Below are 26,329 nucleotides of genomic sequence, written 5' to 3' on the forward strand. Positions count from 1 at the left end.
AAATATGTTGATTTCTTTTTCATTAATCTGAAAATTGCTCTCTTGTCCCTATAGTTTTTCTGAAGCCTAATTGGTCTTCTCCTAACACTTCTTTCACTCTCCTCTCAATTTTTCTGTACAGAATTGCAGTTAAAATTTTTCATGCATGAGTAGTTAAGCTAATTGTTCTGTATTCTTCACATTTATCTGCTCCTGCTTTCTTTGGTATCATGACAATAACACTTTTTGAAGTCTGACGGAACTTTCCCTTTTTCATAAATATTACACACCAGTTTGTGTAATTTATCTATTGCTTCCTCACCTGCACTGCGCAGTAATTCTGCAGGTATCTCGTCTATCCCAGGAACCTTTCTGCCATTCAAATCTTTTAATGCTCTCTTAAATTCAGATCTCAGTATTATATTTCCCTTTTCATCCTCTTCAACCTCCTCTTCTTCCTCTACAACACCAGTTTCTAATTCATTTCCTCCGTATAACTCGTCAATATATTCCACCCACCTATCTACCATTTCTTTCATATTTTAAATCGGTAAGCATCTTTGTTTAACACATTATTAGATTTTAATTTATGTACCACAAAATTCTCCTTAACTTTCCTGTATGCTCAGTTTATATTACCAATGATCATTTCTCTTTTCACTTCTGAACACTTTTCTTTAATCCACTCTTATTTTGCTAATTTGCACTTCATGTTTATAGTATTTCTTAATTTTTGAAAGTTCCTTTTACCTTCTTCATCACTAGCATTCTTATATTTTCTACATTATCCATCAGCTCTAATATATCCATTGATATCCAAGGTTTTCTACACGTTTTCTTTGTTCCGCCTGAATTCACTTCTCTGATTTAAGAATTCCCTTTTTAACATTTTCCCATTCTTCTTCTGCATGTTTTACCTTATCTTTTTTACTCAGACCTCTCGCGATGTCCCCCTCAAACATTTTTTTTCTTCCTCTTCCTCAAGCTTCTCTAAATTCCACCGATTCATCTGAAACCTTTTCTTCAGGTTTTTTAAACCCCAATCTACATTTCATTATCACTAAATTATGGTCGCTATCAATGTCTGCTCCTGAATATGCTTTGCAGTTGATGAGTTGATTTCTAAATTTTGTTTAACTATAATATAATCTATCTGATACCTTGCAGTATCGCCCAGCTTTTTCCATGTATATGTTCTTCTATTGTGATTTTTAGACTGGGTGTTACCAATTACTAAATTATACTTTGTGAAAAACTCAGTAAGTCAGTTCCCGCTTTCATTTCTTTTGCCCAGCCCATATTCACCCACAATATTTCCTTCCTTGTCTTTTCTGATGCTTGCATTCATTCTCCAACTACTATTAAATTCTCATCTCCTTTCATGTATTTAATTACTTCATCAATTTCTTTGTATACACACTCTCCCTCATTGTTATCATGGGCACTTGTAGGGATGTAGACATTAACAGTCGTTGGCTTAGGTTTTGATTTTATCCTGATTACAATGATTCTATCACTAAGCTTTCTGAAATACTGTACTCTCTTCCCTCTCTTATTGTTCATTACAAAACTTATTCCTGCCTGCTCTTTATTTGACGCTAAGTTAATTATTATAAAATCACCTGACAAAAAGCTGTTTTCCTCTTCCCATCGAACCTCACTAATTTCTATTACATCTACATTTAACCTATCCATTTCCCTCTTTAAATTTTCTAACCTACCAACCTTTTTTTAGATTTCTAACATTTCATGCTCTGACTCATAGTATGTTATCTTTTAATTTTCTGGTGATCCCTTCCTTAGTAGTCCCCACCTGGAGATCTAAACGGGGGACTAGGTTACCTCCAGAATATTTTACCAAGAAGGCACCATCTTTGTTACACAAAAATGCAGAGAGCTACATTTTCTTGGGGAAAAAACAGCTTTAGTTTTCCATTACTTTCAGCTGCACAGTACTCAGAAGATTGAGTGATGTTAATATGGCTGTTTAAGTCTTCCTGACCTACGCCCTTAAACAGCTACTGAAAGAGCTGCTGCCCTTTTTCAGGAATCATTCCTTAGTCTGGGTCTCAACAGATACCACTCTGATATGATTGCAACTTTGGTCCAGCTACTCTGTATCACTGAGCCCCCTCACTATCGGCAAGGTCTCATGATTCATAGAGGGGGATATGATATGTACACATTAATTATTTGCTTATAAATTAAATTATCATTCTGTATTATTATAACAGAGACTATAATATACGTATTTTCCACCCTTGTTATATCTTATACCATACTAAACAGTGTTATATTTTATATTACACTTCTAGTAGACTCTGACTCTTTGTTAATTCTCTAAATCTGCCATATTAATACTTTTATAGCTTCTGCAGTTCCCTTTTGTAGCATTTATTACCAGAATACTTTACAATTGTTTATAATCTTCTTTCATAAACTTTGTTAATTATTTCCCTGCTCTAGCTATTGAAAACCTTCCCAGCTTTAAATTTAAAAAAGAAGGCATTTCTAGCACAGCTTTATGAATAAGAAAAAATTTTTTTAAATTTCAAAATAATTTTTAATGTGATATAAAACAATGTTGGCCTATTGCGTTGTCAATAAAATATTTTCATTCATTTAAAGAAGCTCTTTATTATAACTGGATATTTTATGAATATAAACTGATGTTTTTATTATAGAACTATGTATGTAATTAGGATTCAATTATATTTTTCATAGAGAAATCACTTGTTATGTCTAGAATAATGTTTAATAGTAGTACAGCTAAACAAATATCCTCATCACTCATAGAGCATTAAAAGATACAAATTCTATTTTAATGATTTGATTAATTTACAATAACAGTAAATATGATCATTAATAATAATATGTGAAATAACATGAATTTTTTTCTATATGTGTAGTAACATGTCATTAGTTAAAAAGATTAAACCCACCGGCTTGGTCTAGTGGTGAACGTGTCTTCCCAAATCAGCTGATTTGGAAGTCGAGAGTTACAGCGTTCAAGTCTTAGTAAAGCCAGTTATTTTTACACGGATTTGAATACTAGATCGTGGATACCGGTGTTCTTTGGTGGCTGGGTTTCAATTAACCACACATCTCAGGAATGGTCGAACTGAGAATGTACAAGACTACACTCATACAAATCATCCTTGTTCATCCTCAGAGGAATTATCTAAACGGTAGTTACCGGAGGCTAAACAGGAAAAAGAAAGTTAAAAAGATTAAAAAAAAAAAAAAATTAAAAACATTGAAAATATAAAAGTTAAATAAACAAGTAATGTTCTTTATTGAGGTGGCTTTGGTCATTGATAGTTTTTCTTTGCTTCATACCTTTCAATTTTCAGGGTGCTTCTCCCTGAGATGTTTCAGGTTGTGTTGTACCATCAGGGTTGCAGTTTACCCAGTTGGGAATCCTTTCTTTAAAGCACAATGAATCTTATTTGATATATCATCATCTATTTGATTTGATTGATGATTTCAACATCTATTTCTCTATTTGATTTTAAATTAGTATCTGTTAAATAAATTAATGAAATTGTACATTTTCTTTTCAACAAAACCTTTGAAATAATTTAATAATGATAATTACTGTATGTATCTTGTTATAAAGCTAATTAAGTATGATTTATTTTCAAACCTTGAACAACATTTTGATTAAGTAATTTGTTTTTTTGATTTACCATTAGTTTTATAACTGTTATTAATTTTTGATAAATATTTATAGAATTTATTTTACACCATATTACTTATTTATGTAATTTTAGATTCTTCTTCCACTCTGTAGACTGGTTTAAAGTTTATAGATATGTTTTATTTCCCTCTACTGACAATCTGTGAAAACATAGCTGTTTTCTAAGAGGACTTCAACACCCACAGTTTCATATTAAATCATAAATTAATAACTTCATTAAGATGGTACATACTTGAAAATTCAAAATGTCTTTCTCAGAAACGTGAGTAATGGCTTATGTTTAATATACTAAGAAGACATGTTTTTTTAATGTTTTCCCCAAGAGAGTAGAGGTAATAAAATATTACTTTTTTCAGCTGAAAGGGTACATTATTGTTACTTTACACTATTTATTTCAGTCTTTCTTACGGTTGTGACAAGTGTAAAGCATCTGAGGTACAAGTGATACTAATTAAACATTCTTTCTCTGACAGTAATGATGCTCATTATACAGCAGTCCCTGCAGTTAATAAAGTGAATGAAAGTGCTACTTGTCGAGATGAGTATCATCCCAATGAGTGACAATTAGGAACTCTTACTTACAAAACCTACCATTTGTTTATAAGTAAGAATGAAACTAAAGTTTAAAAATTATTAAATATAACGTGAAAGTGTTGTACTGCTGTCTATTAGTTCATTACAATATTACTGCCAGTTTGTTCTTGAAGCCCCAATCAGAATATTTATATCGTTTTTTACACTATAAAGATATAGTTTTGCTTATATTTTGGCATTACTGAATTATGAAATAAATATGGAAAAATGCATGTTTCTTTTTTCTTGCAAGTAAACATCTGATTTGTCATAATAAATTACTCTTTCACTTTACACAGTGTTGGCAACTTTTTGCAGTTAGTTTTGTCTTGAATTACTCTTTTATTCTCCCCCTGAAATCGGGTTTAATTGTAGTAATATTTATTATTATTGAAGTGATATCTACATAACCAGCCAGATACTGAAGTTGAATATTCTGTAAAACTTAGAATATTCATAAGGAATAGTTTTGTTTGGAAGTGTAATTCATTAACAGATGGTTCACAGGAATGCCAGGATTTTTCTTAAAGTGTCCCTCTTTTACGTTGGTATGCAAGATATATTGTTTAAAACTAATAGATTATAAATGTGGAAGTTTGAAAATAACTGATTAATCATCCATCACATTCGTTAATGTACCACAAAAGCTATTGTAATTTTAATCATAAATTAGGTAATAAATTAAATATAATGTTTATATTTTATAAACTTTAAAATTCATCTGTTAACTTTTCAATTTTTTTCTTAATCTTTATCAGTACTCTTATTGAACAATAGTAAAACGTAAAGTTTTATCTGTTATTTTTCTTATTTGCTGTTAAAAGATAAATTAGCTTTTATCTTTGTTGCTTATTTTTGTAACTGTTACTTTACATCATAATGAAAATTATTTAGTAAAGCTTTGTTTTTTATTAAAATAATACCTACATTAAATATTTGTGTACTTTGTGACCAAGGTGTGAATTAATTGAATTGATTTGAGTGCAAGGTTATTTTATTCAATGTTTTCTTATGTTACATTGTAAACTATTGGTTACAATATACTGCTAAATCTATTACTCATATTTTATTGAAATTTTATTTCATTTAATTATATTTTTTACTTTTCAGTTAGTAAAAATTAAGAATAAATTTTTTAATTTATTTATTTTTTTATGTATGGTAATATTTTATTACATTATTTAAGTCAAGTCTTCCATTTTCCTGTTAACTCAGCTTTTGTAGCATTTATTATTACTAAATAAAACTATTAAATTAGAACTGTGTACATTTTATAATGTGCTTTTACTATCATAATAAATGCATTAATCACTTTTTTTTATTTGTTGTAATTATAAGACTATATCCTTATATTTTTACCTATAGCAAGATTTATTAATAAACTTCTTTCTTATAGACATTTTTATCATGTCTAGATACAAAACTGTTTAAATTGTAATAACTGTCAATAAATTATTCTTATAGATATATTGGATAAATTATTATTTTTATTTTTATTCCTATATATAGTTTTCTAATGACGTATATTAAAAATATGATTGATATATTGTAATAAAAGAATAAATAACTTATTGCTTTGAAAATTTAGAATATCTTTACACCTTTTAGCTTTAGAATTCAGTATGTTTTTAAACAGATAAGATATTAAATATTGAAGATCAAAATTAATGATTCAATGTTAAAAACATTCATCAAAAATTTAATTAATTTTTTATATTAGTAAGGTAACATTGAACAATCTCCTGATAACCTACGAGTATGTGACTGTTTCTTATAAAACAAAATAAATACCAAACATTAATATACTGTTACTTCATATTTCACTTTAGTTTTTATTAATAAAGAATAATGATTACACAGGGCAACAAAAAAAAAATAAAAATATTTGGAACGGAGATATGTATGTGAATTAGAATGTATTTTTTATGCTAAATCGTAAAATGAAAGCAGTTTTTCTTCATCACCCACAGATTTTTAGTTGTGACCCTTTTAAGTATTGAGAAACTTCTTAAATAATAGAATACAAAAATAATAATAATAATAATTACAATTAAAATTCCTACCTTTATCTTTTGCAGACTTTATTTCTTTTATCTTATTTTCCTTTTGTGTTCTTTTTATCATCCTCTTTTTATCAACCAGCAGTAGTCACTCATCATAGATTCATCCCATCTGCCTTGATAACATTGTTCCACCTGCAATATATCTTTATGGAACCTTTCTCCTTGTTCATTGCTGATGTTACCTAAGTTTAAAGGAAAACATCCAAATGAGAATGTAAAAAGTGAATTTTCATTGGCATTCTGCAGCCTAAATTTTTGTAGTTCACTAAATGTTCACTTATAAGCTGATCATGATTTTCAGCTTTTTTGTTTCCAAGAAAATCAGTAACAATATCTTTGAATGATGCTAGTTCTTTAGGATTCAATTTTCTGTCAAATATATTTCACAAACTAATTTTCTTATTTGTGGTGCAGTAAATATTCCCTCTTTTAATTTGGCTTCACTTACTTGTGAAAAAATCTCAGCTATATATTTAAAGCCATCTCCATCTTTATCTAATACTTTAAGAAAATTCTTTATCAGGCCTAGCTTTATGTGTAGAGGTGGTAAAATAATACGATCTGCTTCAACAAGGGGAATATTGACAACATTTTCCTTTCATGGGGTAAACAGATTTCTTTTTGGCCAGTCTTCAACTGCATAGTGTTTATCTGTAGCCTGACTATCCCACAAACACAAAAAACATATATATTTTGTAAAGCCATTCTGGAAACTGAGAAGAAGTCCTATCACTTTCAGGTCTGCAATGATTCGCCATGAGTGTTCATTATACTTAATAGCTTTTAAAATTTTTGACATGCTTTCATATGTTTTTTCATTCCTACAGCATGTGCTTTTCTGTTATAGAAGAAAACTTATTCAAGTTATGCAACAACACTGCCTTTAAGTTTCTTTTTGATGCGTCTATAAATAAACGCCAATCATGAATAACTTATTTATTGCCCAGTTCAGATATCAGCCCCCTTATATCACGGCAGGAAGAAATTAAACCATCTCTTCTAAAGTATTTCAATAAATTTTCATTTCAGTTTCTATGTACTGAAATTTTAGTATCCTTGTTTAACAAAACCCATTCTTTAAGACGTGAATGTAGGAGTTCTGCATGTTGTTTCAACAAATACAATTCATGAATTAGGTTGCTCAGTTCTGCTTGTGTGATGAGGTGAGGTTCAGTACTTGATTCTTCTGGAATGTAATTAATATCTATTGAAGGTGAGAATTCATCAGTTGAGAATTCTGGGAATCAGAAATTTTTTTCCAAGAAGTTGGAGCAATCGGAATCAGTAAATCAACACCATGAAGTATTGGTCTCATAGCTGAACAAACATTTGGGTATGCAATACTACTTTTACTGTTTGAATTGAAACCAGTAACTTTTGTTAAGCAAAAAAACAGTCATCATAATGGTTAGGAAGCTCTTGCCAAATCATCCTTTTAACCACTGGGTTAGTTTAACGTAGCACTTGATGCATGCTACATGTAGAGCCCAGGATTTATGTTGGTCTCCCAAGGGACAGTCAAAATAATGTGTGTAAATAGTTTTGAGCAGATTTGATACTGGTTTTCGTTGACTTTTCATGGTGAATCCTCCACAGACATAACAAAAAATATTGGGAGAATTTTTACAAGCCCGATTTTTATTCATTGTAAAATTCAAAATGTTTTAATGAATGAAAGTAAATTGAAATATTACAGAAATACTTACTTAATTATAAAAAATTATAAAATATTTACAAAATAATTAATTACTTAAAATACTTCATAAAGTATTAGTTTCACTGTGGAGTGCAATAAAGCACAGTGTGAAACACACACACACACCCGTGCAGACACACGTGCATGCACACACAACTTAACAAATTTTGATGTTTAATAAAATAATACCAAAAGTAGTTTTGTCATAAAAATCTTTCACTAAATTTACAGCATCATTTATAAAACAGTATTTATAATGTGTGTATGATAAAGCAACTAAAGAATACAGCCAGTCATACCAAGAGCTGAACTCAAACTGAAGAAAATTTCATGTTGAATTACTCATTACTTGACTCACTGATATGTCTATACATGTCTGGCTTGACATGAAATTACATCATTCGACTGTTATGTATCAAATATAGGTCTACAGTGTGCATCACAACATAAATCAAGATGTGAATAAGCAAACATACAGATGTACTAACTTATTTGTATTGTTTGTTGCACGAATAACGGAACAAATAAATTTAAGGGGTTGTAACTTAAGAATGTTACATGACTGGTTGTTTTGGAATATATATTCAGATTCAGCATATAAAATAATATATACGAGAAGTAGATAAAAAAATAAGTAGCACCCTTGCTGTATTATTGAATTGAGAGGGTTATATGCTAATTGAGAGGGTCTTGTGGTGGCAGCACTGGTTGTGTTGCTGTCTTCACGCTCTTCCAGCAGCAATTTTATATGACATTCAGCACGTGTGTAGTATTGTCAATATGGGGTGTCCTCTAGAGGTTTTGTCCAGCATAGAAGTGTGTTCAGTAGTCTGATTTTTGTGGGCAAAAAATTACAATAGTTGTGAAATTCATCGCCAAATTGTTGAGGTATACAGTGAGACTGCAATGTTACACCCCTTGATCACAAAATGGTGCCAAATGTTCAGAAACCGAAGAACAAATGTGAGTGACAAACTGCGTGCTGGGGGTCAACTGCAAACACAACGGGTAACGCAGAACATGTGAATGAAATGATCTTTAGTAACTGGCGCATTAAAATTAGAGAGATTGCAAGTGAACGAACATCAATTATGGTAGTGTGCTTGTGATTATTCACGATCAGCTTGGTTACTGTAAGATGTATTCACAATGGATGCCACTACTCCTGAGACTAAACAAGCATCACATTAATGGAGACACAAAAATTCACCGCAGCCAAAAAAAGTGAAAACATTCCCACATGTTCGAAAGATTATGCTGACAGTCTTTTTCAATTCTGAGGGAGTTATTTATAGTGAATTTATGCCCCGACAAACAACAATCAATGTTGAATCTTACTGTGAGACTTTAAAAAAATTGCGCAAAGTCATTAAAGATCGAAGACCCAGAAGATCGAGTGATGGGGTCGTTTTTCTTCATGACAACGCTACTTCTCACTCAGCTCATGTGACAATGGAGTTACTGCAAAAATTCAAGTAGGAAGTGTGGTCTCATCTGCTTTACAGCCCTAATCTAGTATCCTGCGACTACCACCTGTTTGGCCCTCTCAAGTGAGACCTGGGAGAGGAGGAGCATTTCGCTAATGATGATGAACTGAAGGAAGCGGTCCTTAAATGGTTGAAGGAAATTGGATGAAATTTTTATGAGAGTGGAATTAAAAAACTTGTCACAAGGTATAAAAAGTATTCAGAAAACTTTGTGATTATGTCGAAAAATAGATAAAAATATGTAGTTTTTTGTTCAATAAGAAAAAAAATTGTCTTATAAATATGTGTTGTTTCACAAAAGGGGTGTAACTTTACTTTCTGATCGTCCCTCATAGAACACCTACTCCCTTTTCAATTCCAAATTTTATGTTTTCCAGTGTTATGGGTTGATGTAGACTACCATTGTTGCAAAAGTTTACAAGTAAATTTGTTTATATTTGAGATTTGTTGAGATTCTTTAAATAAAAAAAAAATGTAGGTCAAAATAGAAATCCAAATGAAACTTGTTTCTCAACATGAAAAATAAATTATCAATAAAACCACTTTTTATGGAATATCATAAGTAACCATTATGCTGAATTTTTCAGTCAAAAATTCCATTTAGTGAAAAGCACTGAAAAGACTTGTAATTAAAGTTTTATTCTGGTGTAATACTTAAAAAAGTATAGGCTAAAAGTATAGGGTAATGACTGAATTAAACCTTTTGCTCAAAACTAATTTTCCTCTTTCCAATGAAATTTTATAAGCTATAAACAAATTTTATGTGATTTTACTATTATTTAAGTTCATTTTTATCAATCTGAATCTTTTTGAAAACAGTCCATTGTGAAAACAAGCATACAAGAAGAACACAGATGTCCTCAAAGAAATTATCTAAAATTAAAGAAGAAAGTTATCCAATTAAAAAGCTCACAAATAAATTATGCTACCATAAAATAAATTATCTGCAGTAATGAAGTTGGTTGCTTCACAATATTAAAATTAATGTGTACTCCAAGTAACACTAATTATGGTAAATTAAAAAAATAAAATCGGTGAATAAAAAAGTTTTTAGCATTGAAATAGCAGTGAGGAGTAACTGTACCTTGTTCTTTTAATATATTTTAGGGGGTGGGATTAGCAAGTTACTGAAGAGGTAATTAAGCCACTAAGCTTATTGTGCAACCTCTGGGTAGAAACAAAATTGTTGGGTTGGACCACTGGCACATTCCCTAATTATAATAAGAATGCACTGGCCCTGCAGATCCTCAGCACAATCATGAACTTCACAAAGTGTGACTTACACCCTTACACTCAAAATGACGAAGAAGAGTTCAAAGATTAAAAAAATGGGTGGGTGTTGAGAAAGGATGATCTACCCATAGAAAACAGATACAGAATTCCTAAAGGAAAAACCTTGCCCTTTCCCAGAGTTTTGCCATCTAGAATAAACACCTAACTGAAATATAATCCATTCACCCATATTCCTCTCCAATGGACTGGAAACTCACATTTAAGTAGTTTACTCACATAATGAAGGTTTAGGTTAACTGTCATAAAACTCTAATCAAGAGGGGAAATTGGAATGCAGACTACGAACTTACCCTAGTACTTTTCGTCCTTCTGTGTTTTTTTCTTCTTTATGCAGCTTGTTGATTTTATTTTTTTATCGTCAAAATATTTTTAATTACTAAAAAAATCGCACTTCCGGTGCGGAAATAGACAGCATTGTTGTCTTTCGGCGTTATAAGTATGCCATTAATTGTATAAAAGTCTAGAATTTACAAAATAAATCCTTATTACAATTGTACTTTATTTCATATGTTTAAAAAAAATGATTCCTCGCGTGTTTTAAATATTTAGTCCGCGATTCCGTACCAACATAACCTACATATTTTGTTGTACTATACAATTTATTATGATAATAATAAATAGTTTATAATAATAACCATATTTATGGTTAATGAATTACACATTAAAAAGTATTCCTAAATTGTATTTAATTTTTTTTATTGATTTAAATCATATTTAATAGTGTATATTTATACGTGCGTGTGTGGGGGTGTGTGCACGTTGTGTGGAATTTACTTTCCAGATATTGGGTTACTAGTCAATATCGGAAAAAAGACGTTTGATTTTTTTTTTAATTTTCTTGGGATAAATTTTATTAAAATTAAATTTATTATTACAAAAGTATCATTTTCTAAAGTTCAAGTTCACTTTCATTGCAATAAAATATCAAATGATAATTTTCTTTGCTAGCATGGGTTGTATATTATCTTTGGAGTAGTGTATCTCTTCGCATCGATATGGCTGGTCGAAGTGGTGGTAATAACAATGATCGGGATTCGAGGTAAAATGCTATGTAATTGTTATTAATTTTTAGTGAATACACTTTTAATAGATACCCTGAGTGATTATTCTATTATATAAGTAGATACTTTTTGTTTTATATATTATTTAAAGCGAATGTTTCCTTCGATGTTGGGGCCCCATTTTAGCTCCCATGCTTTTTATACTTCTCCGAGTGAAACTAGTAAAAATGCTGTGATTATGTTGCATTTACGCTCAGTTGTTTAAAAATTGATTATTTCTAACCTTTAAACTGGGATACTTTATATATTTTGATTTTTTTTTAAAACCCGTTTTGTATATTTTCTTAAGTTTCGGTAGTGATGAAACATAACCAAGATGATCGGTTTTCATTTTTGTATGTACTTATTATTTTCCCGATGCGTGGTCGTTGAAAATTATTTTTATGTTTTCTTAATTGACGCATGTACAGCAGTTTTTTTAAGATTTTCATAATTTGTAGATAAAGAGATGAGATTTTTCAAATTGTTTCTTACCTAACCAGGTTTACATTAATGATGTGTTTATATTGTAGATTAAATATTACAAAGTTATTTTTAAGCTGTTTTATGTGATGCTTGACAAAAGTTACTGTTTAAGCAATTTTGTCAAATTATATATCCACATCAAATGCTTTAAGAAACATTTTATAATGGGTAAATCAGTTTTTGTTTACTTTTAACTCAATAGTAACCCATTTAATCTTAGTTTTTATTATGTCAGGTCAGTATATGTTAAAAAGTACCAGAAATGGATTAATATTTTCTGTCAGTCCTTTAAAATGGCTGTGTAAATATTTTTTTTTGCAATTGCTATTACGTATTATTTGATGAAAATACTTGTCTGACTTATTTTGGTCTAGTTATTTTGATGATTCTACATTATATTTTAAGTTAATATTGTTGGTTCACTGAAACATTTGTACAGATTTTTGGTCAACTCTGTGTGATGGTATGAGGTGTAAAATAAGTTTACTCTGGGGTTGGGCATTTGTTGCACTGGATAATCTGAATATAACATTATTTAATGATTTATTACTTTAAATTTTAGATTAGTGGCATAATTTTTTAACAAAAACGTTTTGTTAAAGTTTTAATAAAAACTATAATTTTATTTCAACATGAGCTCCATTTCAGATATCAGTAGTTATTTATGAATATAATAATATACTGTGGGCACAAAGTCTTTTCCATGTTAAGAAATAAACAAGAATTTTTTGTTATTAGTTTATTTAACATTTTTACACGTAAAGGATACTTTAAATTATATCTGAATGTACCTTATGTACAGTTTCATCAGTGCTTTTAGACATTCTCTTCCATGTTGAAGAATCAAAGTCATATAAAAAATCTCTGACAACAGTTTTCAGCTCATCAGCATCCCTTAGTCAGAATTTGTAGATTCTTTGATTATGCCCAAAAGGGAGTTGTCACAGGTTAAGTCTGTGACATCTAGGTGGCCTCTGAATTTTGTAGCCCCTACCAATCTGCTACCCTTCAAAATGTTATTTAAAAAGTCCCTTACCATCTGAGCATAATGAGTTGGAACTTCATCTTGTGGTAAAATGACAGTTAATTTCAAATTATTTAATCAAATTTGAATAATAAAATAATTTTCAAGGATGTTTAGGCTCAGGTTAAGGTTTATTACTCAGGTAAATGGCACACTTGTTAAAAAAGAAAACTGGTTTCCATGATTGAACATTATGAAATTTCCTTAGAAGAACTTAGCAGCAAGTTTCCCTTATAGCCTTGCCCCAGTCATGCTGGGACATGCTCATTAACATGAGTAGGCTTAAAGAGTTTTAAATCATGATCTTGTTATCTTCTGATAAGAAATGTTTACCTCTGAAGAACTTTTCCTGGTTAATTTAAGATACTTTAAACAGGGCTCTTCAATAATATCAGAGCTACTCAATTACTTGTCCAGATCATTTCAAATAGAAGACTGATCTAGAGGAAAGACTACTGATGGAGTTTCTTTAACAAAACTCTGAACAGATCTGCCGTATGTTTTATTATTTTTGTTTTATGCTGATCTATCCACTGTAGTAACTAGTAACAAGCTTTTCTTTAACTGAATATTCACTTGTGTCTGCCGTTTTCACTTAACACTGCACAAATAAAAATTCTCATGGAATACATGAAAATAACATTAAATTGTAACAAATCTGGTGCTTTGTTAATTTAATGAAAGCAGTTGACTATCTTTTACAATCATCTAATGGCATACAATTTTACCAGCCTATATGTTATATTTTGGAAAGGAAATTTGATGTGACCGTGTAGGCAAAGTTAGAAATATTACATTAATTTGTTTTTTTTGAGTCTCATAAAATAATATAATTCATGAGTAAATTTATATTTTGAAGAGGTAATTGATATAACATTAAAAGTAATTAAGTGCTAGTTTTTGTGCATTAATGCATGAATGTAGTATTTTAAGGTTTATATTAGATGTTATTCAGCATCAAGCATAAATTATCTAAAGTAATTGAGATGGAGTTAATATAGTATTAGGTTTTTTTTACTGTAATTTAAAAAAAAAATTAAATACTGTAAAAACGTTATTAAAATGTAAGTATAGGTGTAGGTTTTAATGTGTATACATACAGTATAATTCTAGCTGATAGTAAAAAAGATTTAGAAGAAACAATGAATGGCATGGATGAAGTCCTACGCAAGAACTGCTGCATGAAAATAAACAAGAACAAAACAAAAGTAGTGAAATTTAGTAGAAATAACAAAGATAGACCACTGAATGTAAAAATAGGAAGAGAAAAAATTATGGAGGTAGAATAATTTTGCTATTTGGGAAGTAGAATTACTAATGATGGACGAAATAGGAGCAATATAAAATGCAGAATAGCACAGGCGAAACAACGAGCCTTTAGTCTGAAATATAATTTGTTTACATCAAAAATTAATTTAAACGTCAGGAAAAGATTTTTGAAAGTATATGTTTGGAGCGTAGCTTTATATGGAAGTGAAACTTGGAGAATCGGAATACCTGAGAAGAAAAGATTAGAAGCTTTTGAAATGTGATGCTACAGGAGAATGTTAAAAATCAGATGGGTAGATAAAGTGACAAATGAAGAGGTTTTGCAGCAAATTGATGAAGAAAGAAGCATTTGGAAAAATATAGTTAAAAGAAGAGACAGACTTATAGGTCACATATTAAGACATCCTGGAATAGTCTCTTTAATATTGGAGGGGCAGATAGAAGGAAAACATTGTGCAGGCAGGCAACGTTTGGAATATGAAAAAAAATTGTTAGGGATGTAGGATGTAGGGGGTATACTGAAATGAAACGATTAGCACCTGATAGGGAATCTTGAAGAGCTGCATCAAACCAGTCAAATGACTGAAGACAGAAAAAAAACAGAGATTATTTAGTTTTCATGAAAAAACATACTTTTTGTTTGTTAATTTCAACCATTTTTTCCATGCAACTGTAACTTTGATCCACAAAAAATGTAATTTCCATCTGACTGCATTCAGATGTTTTTAAAGGGATGTTGTAAAGTTTTGTATATACATCTTGGTAGGTGAATGTTCAATGATAACATTCAGTTTTTGTAATCATTTTGAGAAGCTCCACTATGATAATAATATTTTTCATTGTTAGTTTTAAACCATCACTCGCTCATTTTCTCGTCACCTTTTTCAGCAAAAGTGAACAAATAAACAAGGACCATAATTCATTTATTTCTTCATTCTTGCTTTCACTGTTGTTTAGATTTTGTTTTAATAACAAGCCCAAATTTTTTCCAAACACTTTTAAAAATTGTTTTCCATGATTGGGTTGTATAAATCTGCTATTGTTAGTGACTGCCTTTTACTCTGAGCTTCTTTCAGAAAACCAAAGCTTTTTGCTTCATTATTGGCCAGAAGAAAGTGCCCTGTGATTTTTTATTTTTAAACACTTAAGCTTTTGAGTGATTCTTTCTTCTTTGTTTAGGAGGTTCAAGTCACAGTAAATAAAAATATTAAGAGATAATTCATTAATATTTCCACCATGTTACCATTGCCAACAAATCCTACAGCTATCAGTTTATAATTATTGTTTACTTATTCTGTATTCAGTTAATGAATTATTACTGTAAGAAATTATAATCAATAAATGGTCACTTTTTTATTTAAATGAGCGTATGTAATATTCAGTTTTTGATGTAAATTACAGTACTACTCTGACCCTGAAAACTGCTAACATACATGCATATATAGACGAGAGTAGAAAAACTTAAAGTAGCTTTTATACAAAGAATATCTGAATTAAAGTTTGAACTATTTTAAGTATTATAAATTTGTACTATGATATCTAAAGTCTGAAATGGTTTATTAAATTAGAGTAAGAAATATTCTTTGCTACATGACGGTAAAGGTCTTTTTAAAACTGTATAGCTTTCATATATTGTGCCAATATAAGTAATGACTATGGACAAATGGAAATGGTTATAGCATCTTAACCAACATAGAGTCTGAAGGGAAAATATTAAATAAAATTAATTTATAATAGCAGATGTTTTAATATAATGAAAAATTTAATTTAAAGTTAGTGCTCGCCATTATAGTTAAGTAATTATAATTTTTTCTTGCACCTACATTATTAGTAATGGACTTAAAATGGGAAACCTGCTGAAAGAGAAATAAACAACTATAATTTGTTGCATGAAAGCTTACAGCATACCCAAACATAACAGTATGATGTTTCTTATTTAATTTAGTGCAGTGCATCTGAAGAAAAATCACTTTAACATAACAATGAAGTAAAAATAACTTATAATACAAGAATTAGAAAATTGTGGTAAAACAATATTTATCTTAAAATATAAAAATTTTAAGAAAATATGTTCCCACTATATTAAAATTTCATTAAGTAAAACAGAAAAAGATATTCGTTACCTCAATTGTGGGCGATTCAAAAAGGACTTCACAACTTTAAAAGTATGTAAAAATTTATTTAAATAACTTACAGATTTGGTTGAGGTCTCATTTCATAGTAAAACACATCACATTTTGACTGCAACAAATTCAGCCACCAGTGCTGTCACCAGTACTGTTTGTGTGTTTTGGTTTCACAATTTGCGGTCAGCAACTGTAGTTGAACATAATTTTCGTAGAGAGTACTGTAGGGAGCCTGTTAATAGACGTAAAATATACTCGTGGCACACCAAACCTTCATTAAGACAGGTTATTTTGTTAAACATACAAAATCACCAGCCCATGCATTCCTGAAGCTGCTGTAGAACAACTTAAAGAAAGCTTTGCACATAGTCTGAAGAAATCAACTTGACTGCGTCATGTGAGACTGGCATTCCACAAACAACTGTTTGGCACATATTATGTGAACGATTACACTTAAAGCCGTACAAACTAACCATGGTCCAACACATTACAGATGATGACAAAGTTGCTCGGCTGCAGTTTTGTGTGGAAATGATGGATAGAATTGTAGACTACAATACATTTTTAGACAATGTAATTTTTAGTAATGAGTCAACATTTCACAATCAGTGACAAGGTGAACACCCATGACTGCCGAATATGGAGCAGCAAAAACCCTCATGAAACTTTTCAGAATATTTATGGTAGCCCTAAGATCAATGTTTCATGTGCCTTAAGCGAAGAGACTGTATGGCTTATTCTTCCAGTAGGCAACATAGTACCAGTAGGTACATTTATCTGGACATGCTTCAGAATTTTCTAATTCCTCAGATGATAATGTCCAAGATGGATGTCATTACTATCAGCAAGATGAGGCACTACCTCACTGCCACGTAGAAGTCTGAGATTTTCTTGATACTTGATTCCCAGGTCAGTGGTTCGATCTGAATGTGCAGTTGCATGGCCATCTTTTTCCCCAGATTTGACCCCGCTAGATTTTTCTTGTGAGTTTTCATTAAAGATTGGGTTTATGTACCACCTCTGCCTGCTGATCTTGTTGAGCAAAGACTTCGAATTAACACCGCAATTGCAGAGTTAATGTCCTACTTACTGGCTAGTTTGGAATGATACGATTGTTTTCAGGTGAGATGTATGTTGCGTTAAAAATGGAAGCCATATTAAACCAAAGTGAATGTTAGGTGACAAACTTGATGTGTTCCATGAAATGAGACCTCAATTGAATCTGTAAGTTAACTTGATAAATTTTTATTTGCTTTTAAAGTTTTGAAGTCCTTGAATCACCAGTTATTTCTTCAATAATCCAGTATGCTGCTATCTGTAGAACTGTTGTCATAGTTTCCCAAATTTATCACAATATCTTAATAATATTTTCACACAAACTGTCTGCTTCCCATGCTTTTTTTCTTGTTTAATTACATGTTGAATACAATTTTTCCAAGCATTTGCATTTACTCTATTGCCACCTATCAATAGATTTTTTACATCGCTTAACTTAAATGTTGTGTTATTGCTCCCATTGTAGCCTTTGACTTGTGACCATATCAATTCTATTGGGTTAAAATTGCAATGGTGTGGAGGAAGACACAACATGACATAATTTGTTTAATTTTGCTATTTCATCTACTTTATAGTGAATATATTTTTGTTTAACTGATTTTACTAATCTTGTAAGTTCTACTGTTATCCTGTCTTCACTGTATATTATTTTCTTCGATTTTAATTATTGGCAATTACTGATTTTTGGGTCAAAAGCATTTGGAATTTTTTCAGCTTTCAGGCAATGGTATGGCAACCCACCGATTGGTCTAGTAGTGAATACGTCTTTGTAAATCAGCTGATTTCGAAGTTGAGGGTTCCAACGTTGAAATCCTAGTAAAGGCAGTTACTTTTATATGGATTTGAATGCTAGATTGTGGATACCAGTGTTCTTTGGTGGTTGGGTTTCAATTAACCACAAATCTCAGAAATGATTGACCTGAGACTGTACAAGACTACACTTGACTTACACTCATACACATCATCCTTGTGTATCCTCTGAAATAATACCTGGTGTTGATTCCTGGAGGCTAAACAGGAAAAAGGCAATGGTATGGCGCATTAGTCATTACGATGATGGATCCTTCAGCAAAAGTTTCGACAATTTTTTTAAACCACTGCTTAAAATTGTCACCATTCATTTTGTCATAATACTCTTGGGAAGATCTGGATTCCAATACCCATTAACCACTGTTCAAAAATCCATTTTCACTTCATACACGCATTACTATTAATCGTTTATCTTTTCCACTCAGGATTTCCAACCCAGTTGAAAAACCTTTCATAAAAGTGTTTTGCGCTCTTTATTCTTGTACCTTTCCCTGTGCTAGTTCTGCATTAACCCAAGTTATATCTAGATAATAAATTTTCTCACCATCTTCATGAAATTGCTTAATTTCTCTTGAATATGCCTTACACCTTGATATAATATCTTCATGTACAATTAATAAAGAATTATTTTTTTTGGACATGAAACAAAACTGCATTGATCTTAAAACACAATGTAATATACTTGTAGAAACATTTGGCAGTTCAGAAACAGTATTCACAGCATACTTTGTTCAAGTTAAGAAGCTCGTTATTGAAGTAAAACAAATGAACTTTTTTCTGTTAGTGGTTTTTGTAAAATTTTCCAACTTTTTAATTTTTCACATGCTTTTGAGTCTTTTTAGGGGTAACATGTTTACTATCAATTTGTGTTTATTATATTAAAAATTGACCTTTTTTATATGTGTATTTTGCTGATTATTTCTTGTTCGGAGCTTAAGGGTTTTCCTGGTTTATATTTTACGACCGAATCATTCATTGTTAAAACCTGATTGTTACAAAACTCAGGGTAAATTAGAATTGATAAAAATAATACCGAATAAAACTGTTATGAAAATGAACTATAAAACTGTATCGTACCGTATGGTGTAACAGGATAATATAGACTGAAATACTTCCTTTCACTGAAATGAATAATGATGTGAATCATTACAAATGATGTTATTGTTCTTAAACATCAATAACCAATATTCAGCAAAATTTTTATTGCTTAACATCAGTATGCCATGGTACCAGATAAGTAGTAGCATATAGTACATTATTATATCCACAAAACAATAAATGTACTTAATGTGGGAGTGACAGAATGATTCAGCCTAAACTACTGAAATACAACTCATACATGCTGAATTCATATTCTTATTTATATCTTAATGTGTTATATTAATATATGAAGTGTGGCTATTAAATAATGAGACTAATGCTGTAAAATATTTTATTTTAAATTTATACATATTTGGTTATCTATCCCCTTCAATATACACCCCTCTTCTATCCCTACAACACTGCATGCAAATTTTCCACTGTTTGAAACAGTGTTGAAAGTCTTCTTCTGTGAGCTCTTTCATGGCATGTGCCGCTTTTTCTTTCACAGCTTCAACGATCTGAAATCTTGTTCCTTTTAATGCAGATTTGACCTTGGGAAACAGATAAAAGTCACATGGTACCAGGTCAGGCAAATAAGGCGGATGGTCTAACACTGGGATGTTATATTTAGCTAGAAACATCTTGACACACAATGCTGTGTGAGATGGTGCGTTGTCCTGGTGAAGAACCCATGACTTGTTCGTCCACAATTCGGGTCATTTATTTCTTATTTTTTCATGGAGTTGAGCAAGGACCTCAAGATAGTAATGTTGATTAATAGTTTGATCTTCAGGAACTCGATGATGGTATGCAATCCCATGAATGTTGAGAAAGCAATCATCATCGCTTTCAATTTTGATTTGCTCATGCCTTCCAATGTATGGATTGACGCTTAGTTTCTGGATCATAAGTGAAAAACCAAGATTCATCACGTGTTATTACTTTCCAAGAAGTTTGGGTCATTCTCATTGGCATTCAAAGTGTCAGAACAAACATTTTCACGAGCTTCTTTGTGTTCAATTGTGAGAATTTTAGGCAGCATTTTTGCGTACACTCTATGCATGTAAAAATTGTTATGTAAAATTTGCTGTATGCATTCTTTGTTAATTCCTATAGATTCAACAATCGTACGAATAGTTAACCAATGGTCAGATTGGATCAGATTACCAATTTTTTCAATATTTTAATCCATTTTTGACATGGAAGGGCGACCCGGGCAAACATCATCTACAACATTTTCTCGGCCATCTTGAAAATGCTTAAACCACTCAAAAACCTGCGCATGTGATAAGCATTTATTGCCATATACTTTTTTTAATAAAAGATAATTTTCAATAGCAGTTTTTCCAAGTTTCATATGAAATTTCACAACAGTTCTTTGCTCTAATAAAACACTTATACATTTTTTTGGCAAAACAAAATAACAGATGTTATCCAAATGAAGGCCACGGCTAGACTAATATATCTAAAGAAACTGGAGTGTCAACAGTCGAAAAAGAAGGCTTCATGCTACACAGCTGTCAGTCGTATAAATTTGGTGCATGCACTGTTCTTCTGTAGCAGCATTAGTCTCATTATTTAATAGCCACACCTCATATATTATGTATATTATTATATATTATATTCATATTCAGATTTATATTTCTACACAGACACAAGGATTGGTTGATGTGAATACTGATGAAAAAAAGAATTTACAAAAAGTAGCTGACTCATGGAATCAGAAGCTGTAATATCAGTCAGTAATAACCGTTTAGGTTAAAATAAAAAGAGAATGTACACATTACAGTAAATAGTGTATAAATAGTTTATTTTCTCAAGAATTAATTAGTCATGAGATTTAGCATTGAATTTTGTTGATGGCTTTCTATTTGTTTATGGTTTTGATTGTCAGTTGCCATGTAATATAGGTGTAGTAATGTGTATGTAACTGTAACATAGATGTAGATTTCATTGAGTAGGTTGAAAATTGGCGGGTCTCTAACATTGGCATAATTGGATTCTCCTGAGGTTCTTATGATTATTTATTTCACTGCATATGTGTATGTACATGGAAGTTAGGAACAATTCTTGTCGACCACAGTAGGTTAAATGTGGTGGTTCGAGAGTGCAGGAGTCCCTTATAATTGACAGAATGCTCTTAAGCATTTTCACAAAGTTTACTACATGTTTAGTGTTTGGACTATTTGGTAGTTTACTTTTATTGTTTTGTTACTGTTTATAACTGGGTAAATTTTTTTATTATAATTGTTTTTTAAAATTTCAAAACATTTTTGAAATATTTAAGAAACAGGAAAGAGTAGAATTTTAATACTGCCGTATATTCTTAAGTCATAGTAGAATTTACATCAATGTAACAGTTACGTTCTATAGAGACTGAGCAATGGTAGGATAATAGCCTTTTAAAATGTACTTTTTATGTGTCGCAAACACTGTCTTAAGATTCCTGTATTTTAGTTTATTTTTAAAATGCCTTGATCATAGTCACATTGTTTTGAACATATGCATCAACACTGTTTCTCTGAAATATTAACTAAACTATGAAATGCATTTACATTATAAAAACTGTGCTGCATGATTTAAAATCATTTAATCTAGTTGAAACTTTGCCAAATTGTGGTGAAAGAGCATTGAAGAACACTAGTATATAAAACTGGAAATATTTATTACCTATCTTGTTTGTTTTTTAAATATTGAAATTAGATTTTTTTCAAGAGAAAAACTGCTATAAATAATGTTTTGCCTTTTAAAGACAGTAGTAATTAAACCAAGGTTGATAAACGTCATATGTATATTTAACATAAATAATTGTAGAATCCAATGATTTTTTGAATAACCTGTTTTAGAAAGGTTCAGCAATTTAAATGTGAGTGTCATCTTTTGTGGTCTCTATTTGGAACGTAATTGTATAATTGCTGTGTGTGTTAGTATAGAATTATTGATAAAATCCACAGTCCCCATGTTTTTAAATTGTGGGTCTATTATTGTTATGAAGTTTTTGTATTTTAAGTAAAATATACACCATACTATTAATCTGAACTGTATTTAGGATTATTTTTAAAAGTAACAATATTTTAGTTTTTAATATGTTTTATACATTGTAATAGTTCAGTTAATACATTAAGTATTTAATGATTTTGTTTAACGATTGTTCGAATGAAAATGAAAATAATTGTATCGCTTATTACAATTATTTCTTTCAGTTGCAGAAGTTCTAGAACTGCTGTTATTTTATTTTTTAAGGTTTTTTTACTATCCATTTTGCCAATAAATATATTTATTGTATATGTATTTTCAGATAGAGTACTGTGTAGCTTTTTAACCTTTCACTTTGCAAAAACCAATTCTACTGTACCATACAGTATTGGTTACAGCAGTAAACTTATAGTAACTTTTATTTATTATTACCTAAATGGTTATATTGCATTTATAATTAAAATGTTATATTTTTTAATTTTTAGTATAAACTGTACTAAATATTAATTTTAATAGTTTATATTTAATTTTTTAAATTTAATATGGGGGTCCAGCGTGAACCTTCTGCTTTGTTCTAAATTATTTTTAATTCAGTTTACTTAGATTGTGTGTTAATTTATGTTTTTCTATGCCATCAGATAGGTTATTATTTTTAGAATAAATAGATCAAATTCATTTGTGGAATTAAATTAATCTAATTTTACATAGTAATGTTATTTAATATCAGAACACTTTTTTAAAATTATTTACATTTATTTTTCTGAAAATATATATAAAATTATCTAATTATATAAACAGGACTTTTTGCTGGGGACAAGACACAAGATTATTCCTAATTTTGTTCAGCTGACAACTGCATTTTTGTGGTGTCACAACTACTGGTATGCTGACTGAGAGCTGCATACTTCATACTTGTACAAATTGCTGCACAAACATAATAAACTAACTTACATCAGAATAAAATCATGTCATCCATTTTTGTTACTACTCTTTGTGATATCAGAGTCTGAAGAAAATGGAAGGGATTTAACCAGTGTGTTTGATTCATGAGTTAAATGTATATAATTTTTAAAAAATAACCTCTTTGTGTGTACAAATTTAGCGTTAGAGTTTACAGTTATATTTATAAACATTTAAATTACAAAAATAATAAAATGCAAGCTGCTAATTATATTTTACTACAGTCATTAAAATTGATATAGCATAAAGTTCTGTTGACAGGAATTATTAATGATCTTTAAAAAAAATGAACTGAGTGTTTAATGAGTGTTTTGAACTGAATTAAACAAATTCAATTATTTACATGCAAAAAGTGATAATCAAAATGTATATATAAGTAGAACATTAATAAAGTACAAAGATCCAAGGCTGTTCCTTTTGGAAAATAAACCTTCAGCTGAAAACACTTTTGGTGTCCACTTAAACAATGGGATACATGAATTGACAGGTATACTAGTGAGTAATAAATGTGAGGGGTGAAAAATAATTAAAGATTAACTTCTGTAAACATTTTATAAATGATATAACAAAAAACGATGGAGACAGCATGAATGAAAATGAGGCCTATTTCATGTGTTAAATAGTAAAGAACTGATTAAATAGTGAAGAAAAAACCAAGGTGTAATTATAAAATAAGATTAAGTTCAAGAAACAAGTGCCCATTCCTCATGCAGAAGGTTGATAGTTTATTAGTTAAAGCTCAGCAAACCAATTACATTTTGATTGAACAGTTTCATGATACTGCCCTCAGTTACCATTCTGTTGTTGGTTATAATTAACCATTATCCTGGTCCAGCAATTCAGGCATGTACAGTTGTACTCCTTACGGATAAGGGGCACATTTAATTACTTAGTGATAGATGAGTACTTCAGAAATAGAGGGGTTGTTATTTAATATCCTTGTCAGATGAAATTGAATGTCTGATGATTACAGGTAAAATAATTAGGAGCAATGCCGGGTTTAAAATATACATTCTGATTAATTTTTCAAATTAATTAAGGATTATTTGTTATAATGAACAATAAATTTTTAATACAGTAATTTTAATACAATAATTTTTTTTTTATACAGTAGGTTCTACATAAGAGGTACTTAAATCTTACCTAATAAAAATTTTTGCTGAAAAGTGTCACTGAGTATTATTTCGTAAATCTTGCTGCTATAGACAGTCAGTCACCTTGAAAATTATATTTATAGGATCCAGTTATAAATTTTTTCTTACCTGGGTTACTTTTATGACTGTGTTTCCAATTATGTTTTCACATCAAGGAAAGATTGGATATATGTTAAAGATGTTCACACTGAAAGCATAGTTAATGAGGTTTTTGAATATATTCATTAAAATAACTTTGTTATTTTTTCATAGTGTGAAAATTTTATTTGATACTATATGATATTGCAGTAGCATTAAAATATGATTTCTATTCTGATATGTAAAAAAATCTTGAGTGGTTTTTTTTTGGCAGATAATTTTTAATGTGTTATAATTGCTTATTAGTTTATCATTTAATTAATTAATATTTTTCATGAAGTTGTCTGATGACCTTTTGTTATTCAATTTTATTAATATATTTTGTTATAAATCCAGCTTGTTACATATAGCTTTAAAAAATTCACTTTATATTTTTATTAGGTTTGCAGATTTTCTTTCAGCAATACAATGTTAATGTCATTGTTAGAATTTATAAATAAAAGCACTTATTATAAAGGGGGGGGGGCTATTGTCACTATTTTTATTATTATGACATATCATTTTAGATGGCCTACTTAGTGATAATGTTTTATCATAACTTTTATCTTATTTTAACCTAATATGATAATTTTATTTGATTATCATATTATAATGATAATGCTTTCATGATATTATAATTACGTTATGATTATTTTAATCTAGACAGTTTTGAATTACTTTGTAAACAGTTTATAACACAAGTCTGCAAAATTTGGGTAGTGGAATGTTTTTTAACTTTTGATAATTGATTCTTATGTATTTGAATCGGAATCTGAAAATAACCTTCATTTTTTCCCATCACTTCAGGATTTTTCACAAATCACAGATTTCAAAATTTGTAGAAAATAGAATATTGTGAAAATGTGAGACAAAACGGTTCTTTTTATAATAAATTAATGTAATATATTCACTTTTTTTGGCTTATACTATACATTCTTAAAGCTAAATAGTTGAGTGGTCTCAACTATTGAGAGGTCTCACTATTGATGTGAGCCGGGGAGGAGGTGGGTTGAAAATGACGAGACGGGGGGAAGAGCTTGGCTGACAGGTTGCGACAAGACTTAACAAGATGTAACATGTTTATTGGCAGCTATCCATGCCTCTCATGCACCATGGAACTACTATCAGTGCTGTTTCAATTATTAGAATGCATAATTGAGTTTTTTGTTGTCCTCCATGATCAAATGTGTTTCTGTCACTGGAAAATATATTTTCAGGCCATTAAGCAAACTTTCTGTTTTCAAGAGGCTGCAAAAATTCTGCAGATTCTTTTTGTTACATTTGTGATGAGTTAATGGTGGAAAGACAAAAAAGAAATAAAATAAGTTTCATTCGACAACTGTACCTCACGTACACTTAGGAGATTAAAATAGGAGCTCAAGACAAAACTTGGGCACTCCACTATGTTTGCTACACATGTGTTGAAGGACTTATATG

General features: G+C 30.2%; 1 protein-coding gene and 1 long non-coding RNA gene across 6 annotated transcripts in view; one reads left to right on the top strand and one right to left on the bottom strand.

Moving 5' to 3' along the window:
* The window catches only part of LOC142323631 (uncharacterized), a 31,447-nt gene extending 20,232 nt beyond the window's left edge, over positions 1-11,215 (bottom strand). For 2 of the 3 annotated variants that reach the window (XR_012756139.1, XR_012756138.1), the window contains exons 1-2: positions 11,082-11,215; positions 6,316-6,497 (exon numbers count right to left, since the gene is read on the bottom strand). This is a non-coding gene — a long non-coding RNA (uncharacterized LOC142323631). Of the gene's footprint in view, positions 1-2,921; positions 3,182-6,315; positions 6,498-11,081 lie in introns of all 3 variants that reach the window. The other variant, XR_012756140.1, reaches the window with a different exon arrangement.
* A 362-nt stretch (positions 11,216-11,577) lies between these two features.
* The window catches only part of LOC142323632 (eukaryotic translation initiation factor 4H-like), a 61,161-nt gene continuing 46,409 nt past the window's right edge, over positions 11,578-26,329 (top strand). Inside the window, exon 1 of one of the 3 annotated variants that reach the window (XR_012756141.1) lies at positions 11,578-11,830. Coding sequence is in view for 2 of the 3 variants with exons in the window: in XM_075363550.1 (XP_075219665.1) it covers positions 11,787-11,830 (44 nt within the window). In the remaining variant the exon portion in view is untranslated. The remainder of the gene's footprint in view (positions 11,831-26,329) is intronic. The other 2 variants (XM_075363550.1, XM_075363552.1) reach the window with 2 other exon arrangements.

The sequence above is a fragment of the Lycorma delicatula genome, chromosome 4 (genome assembly GCF_047948215.1).
Source record: "Lycorma delicatula isolate Av1 chromosome 4, ASM4794821v1, whole genome shotgun sequence".
Lineage (NCBI taxonomy): Eukaryota > Metazoa > Arthropoda > Insecta > Hemiptera > Fulgoridae > Lycorma > Lycorma delicatula.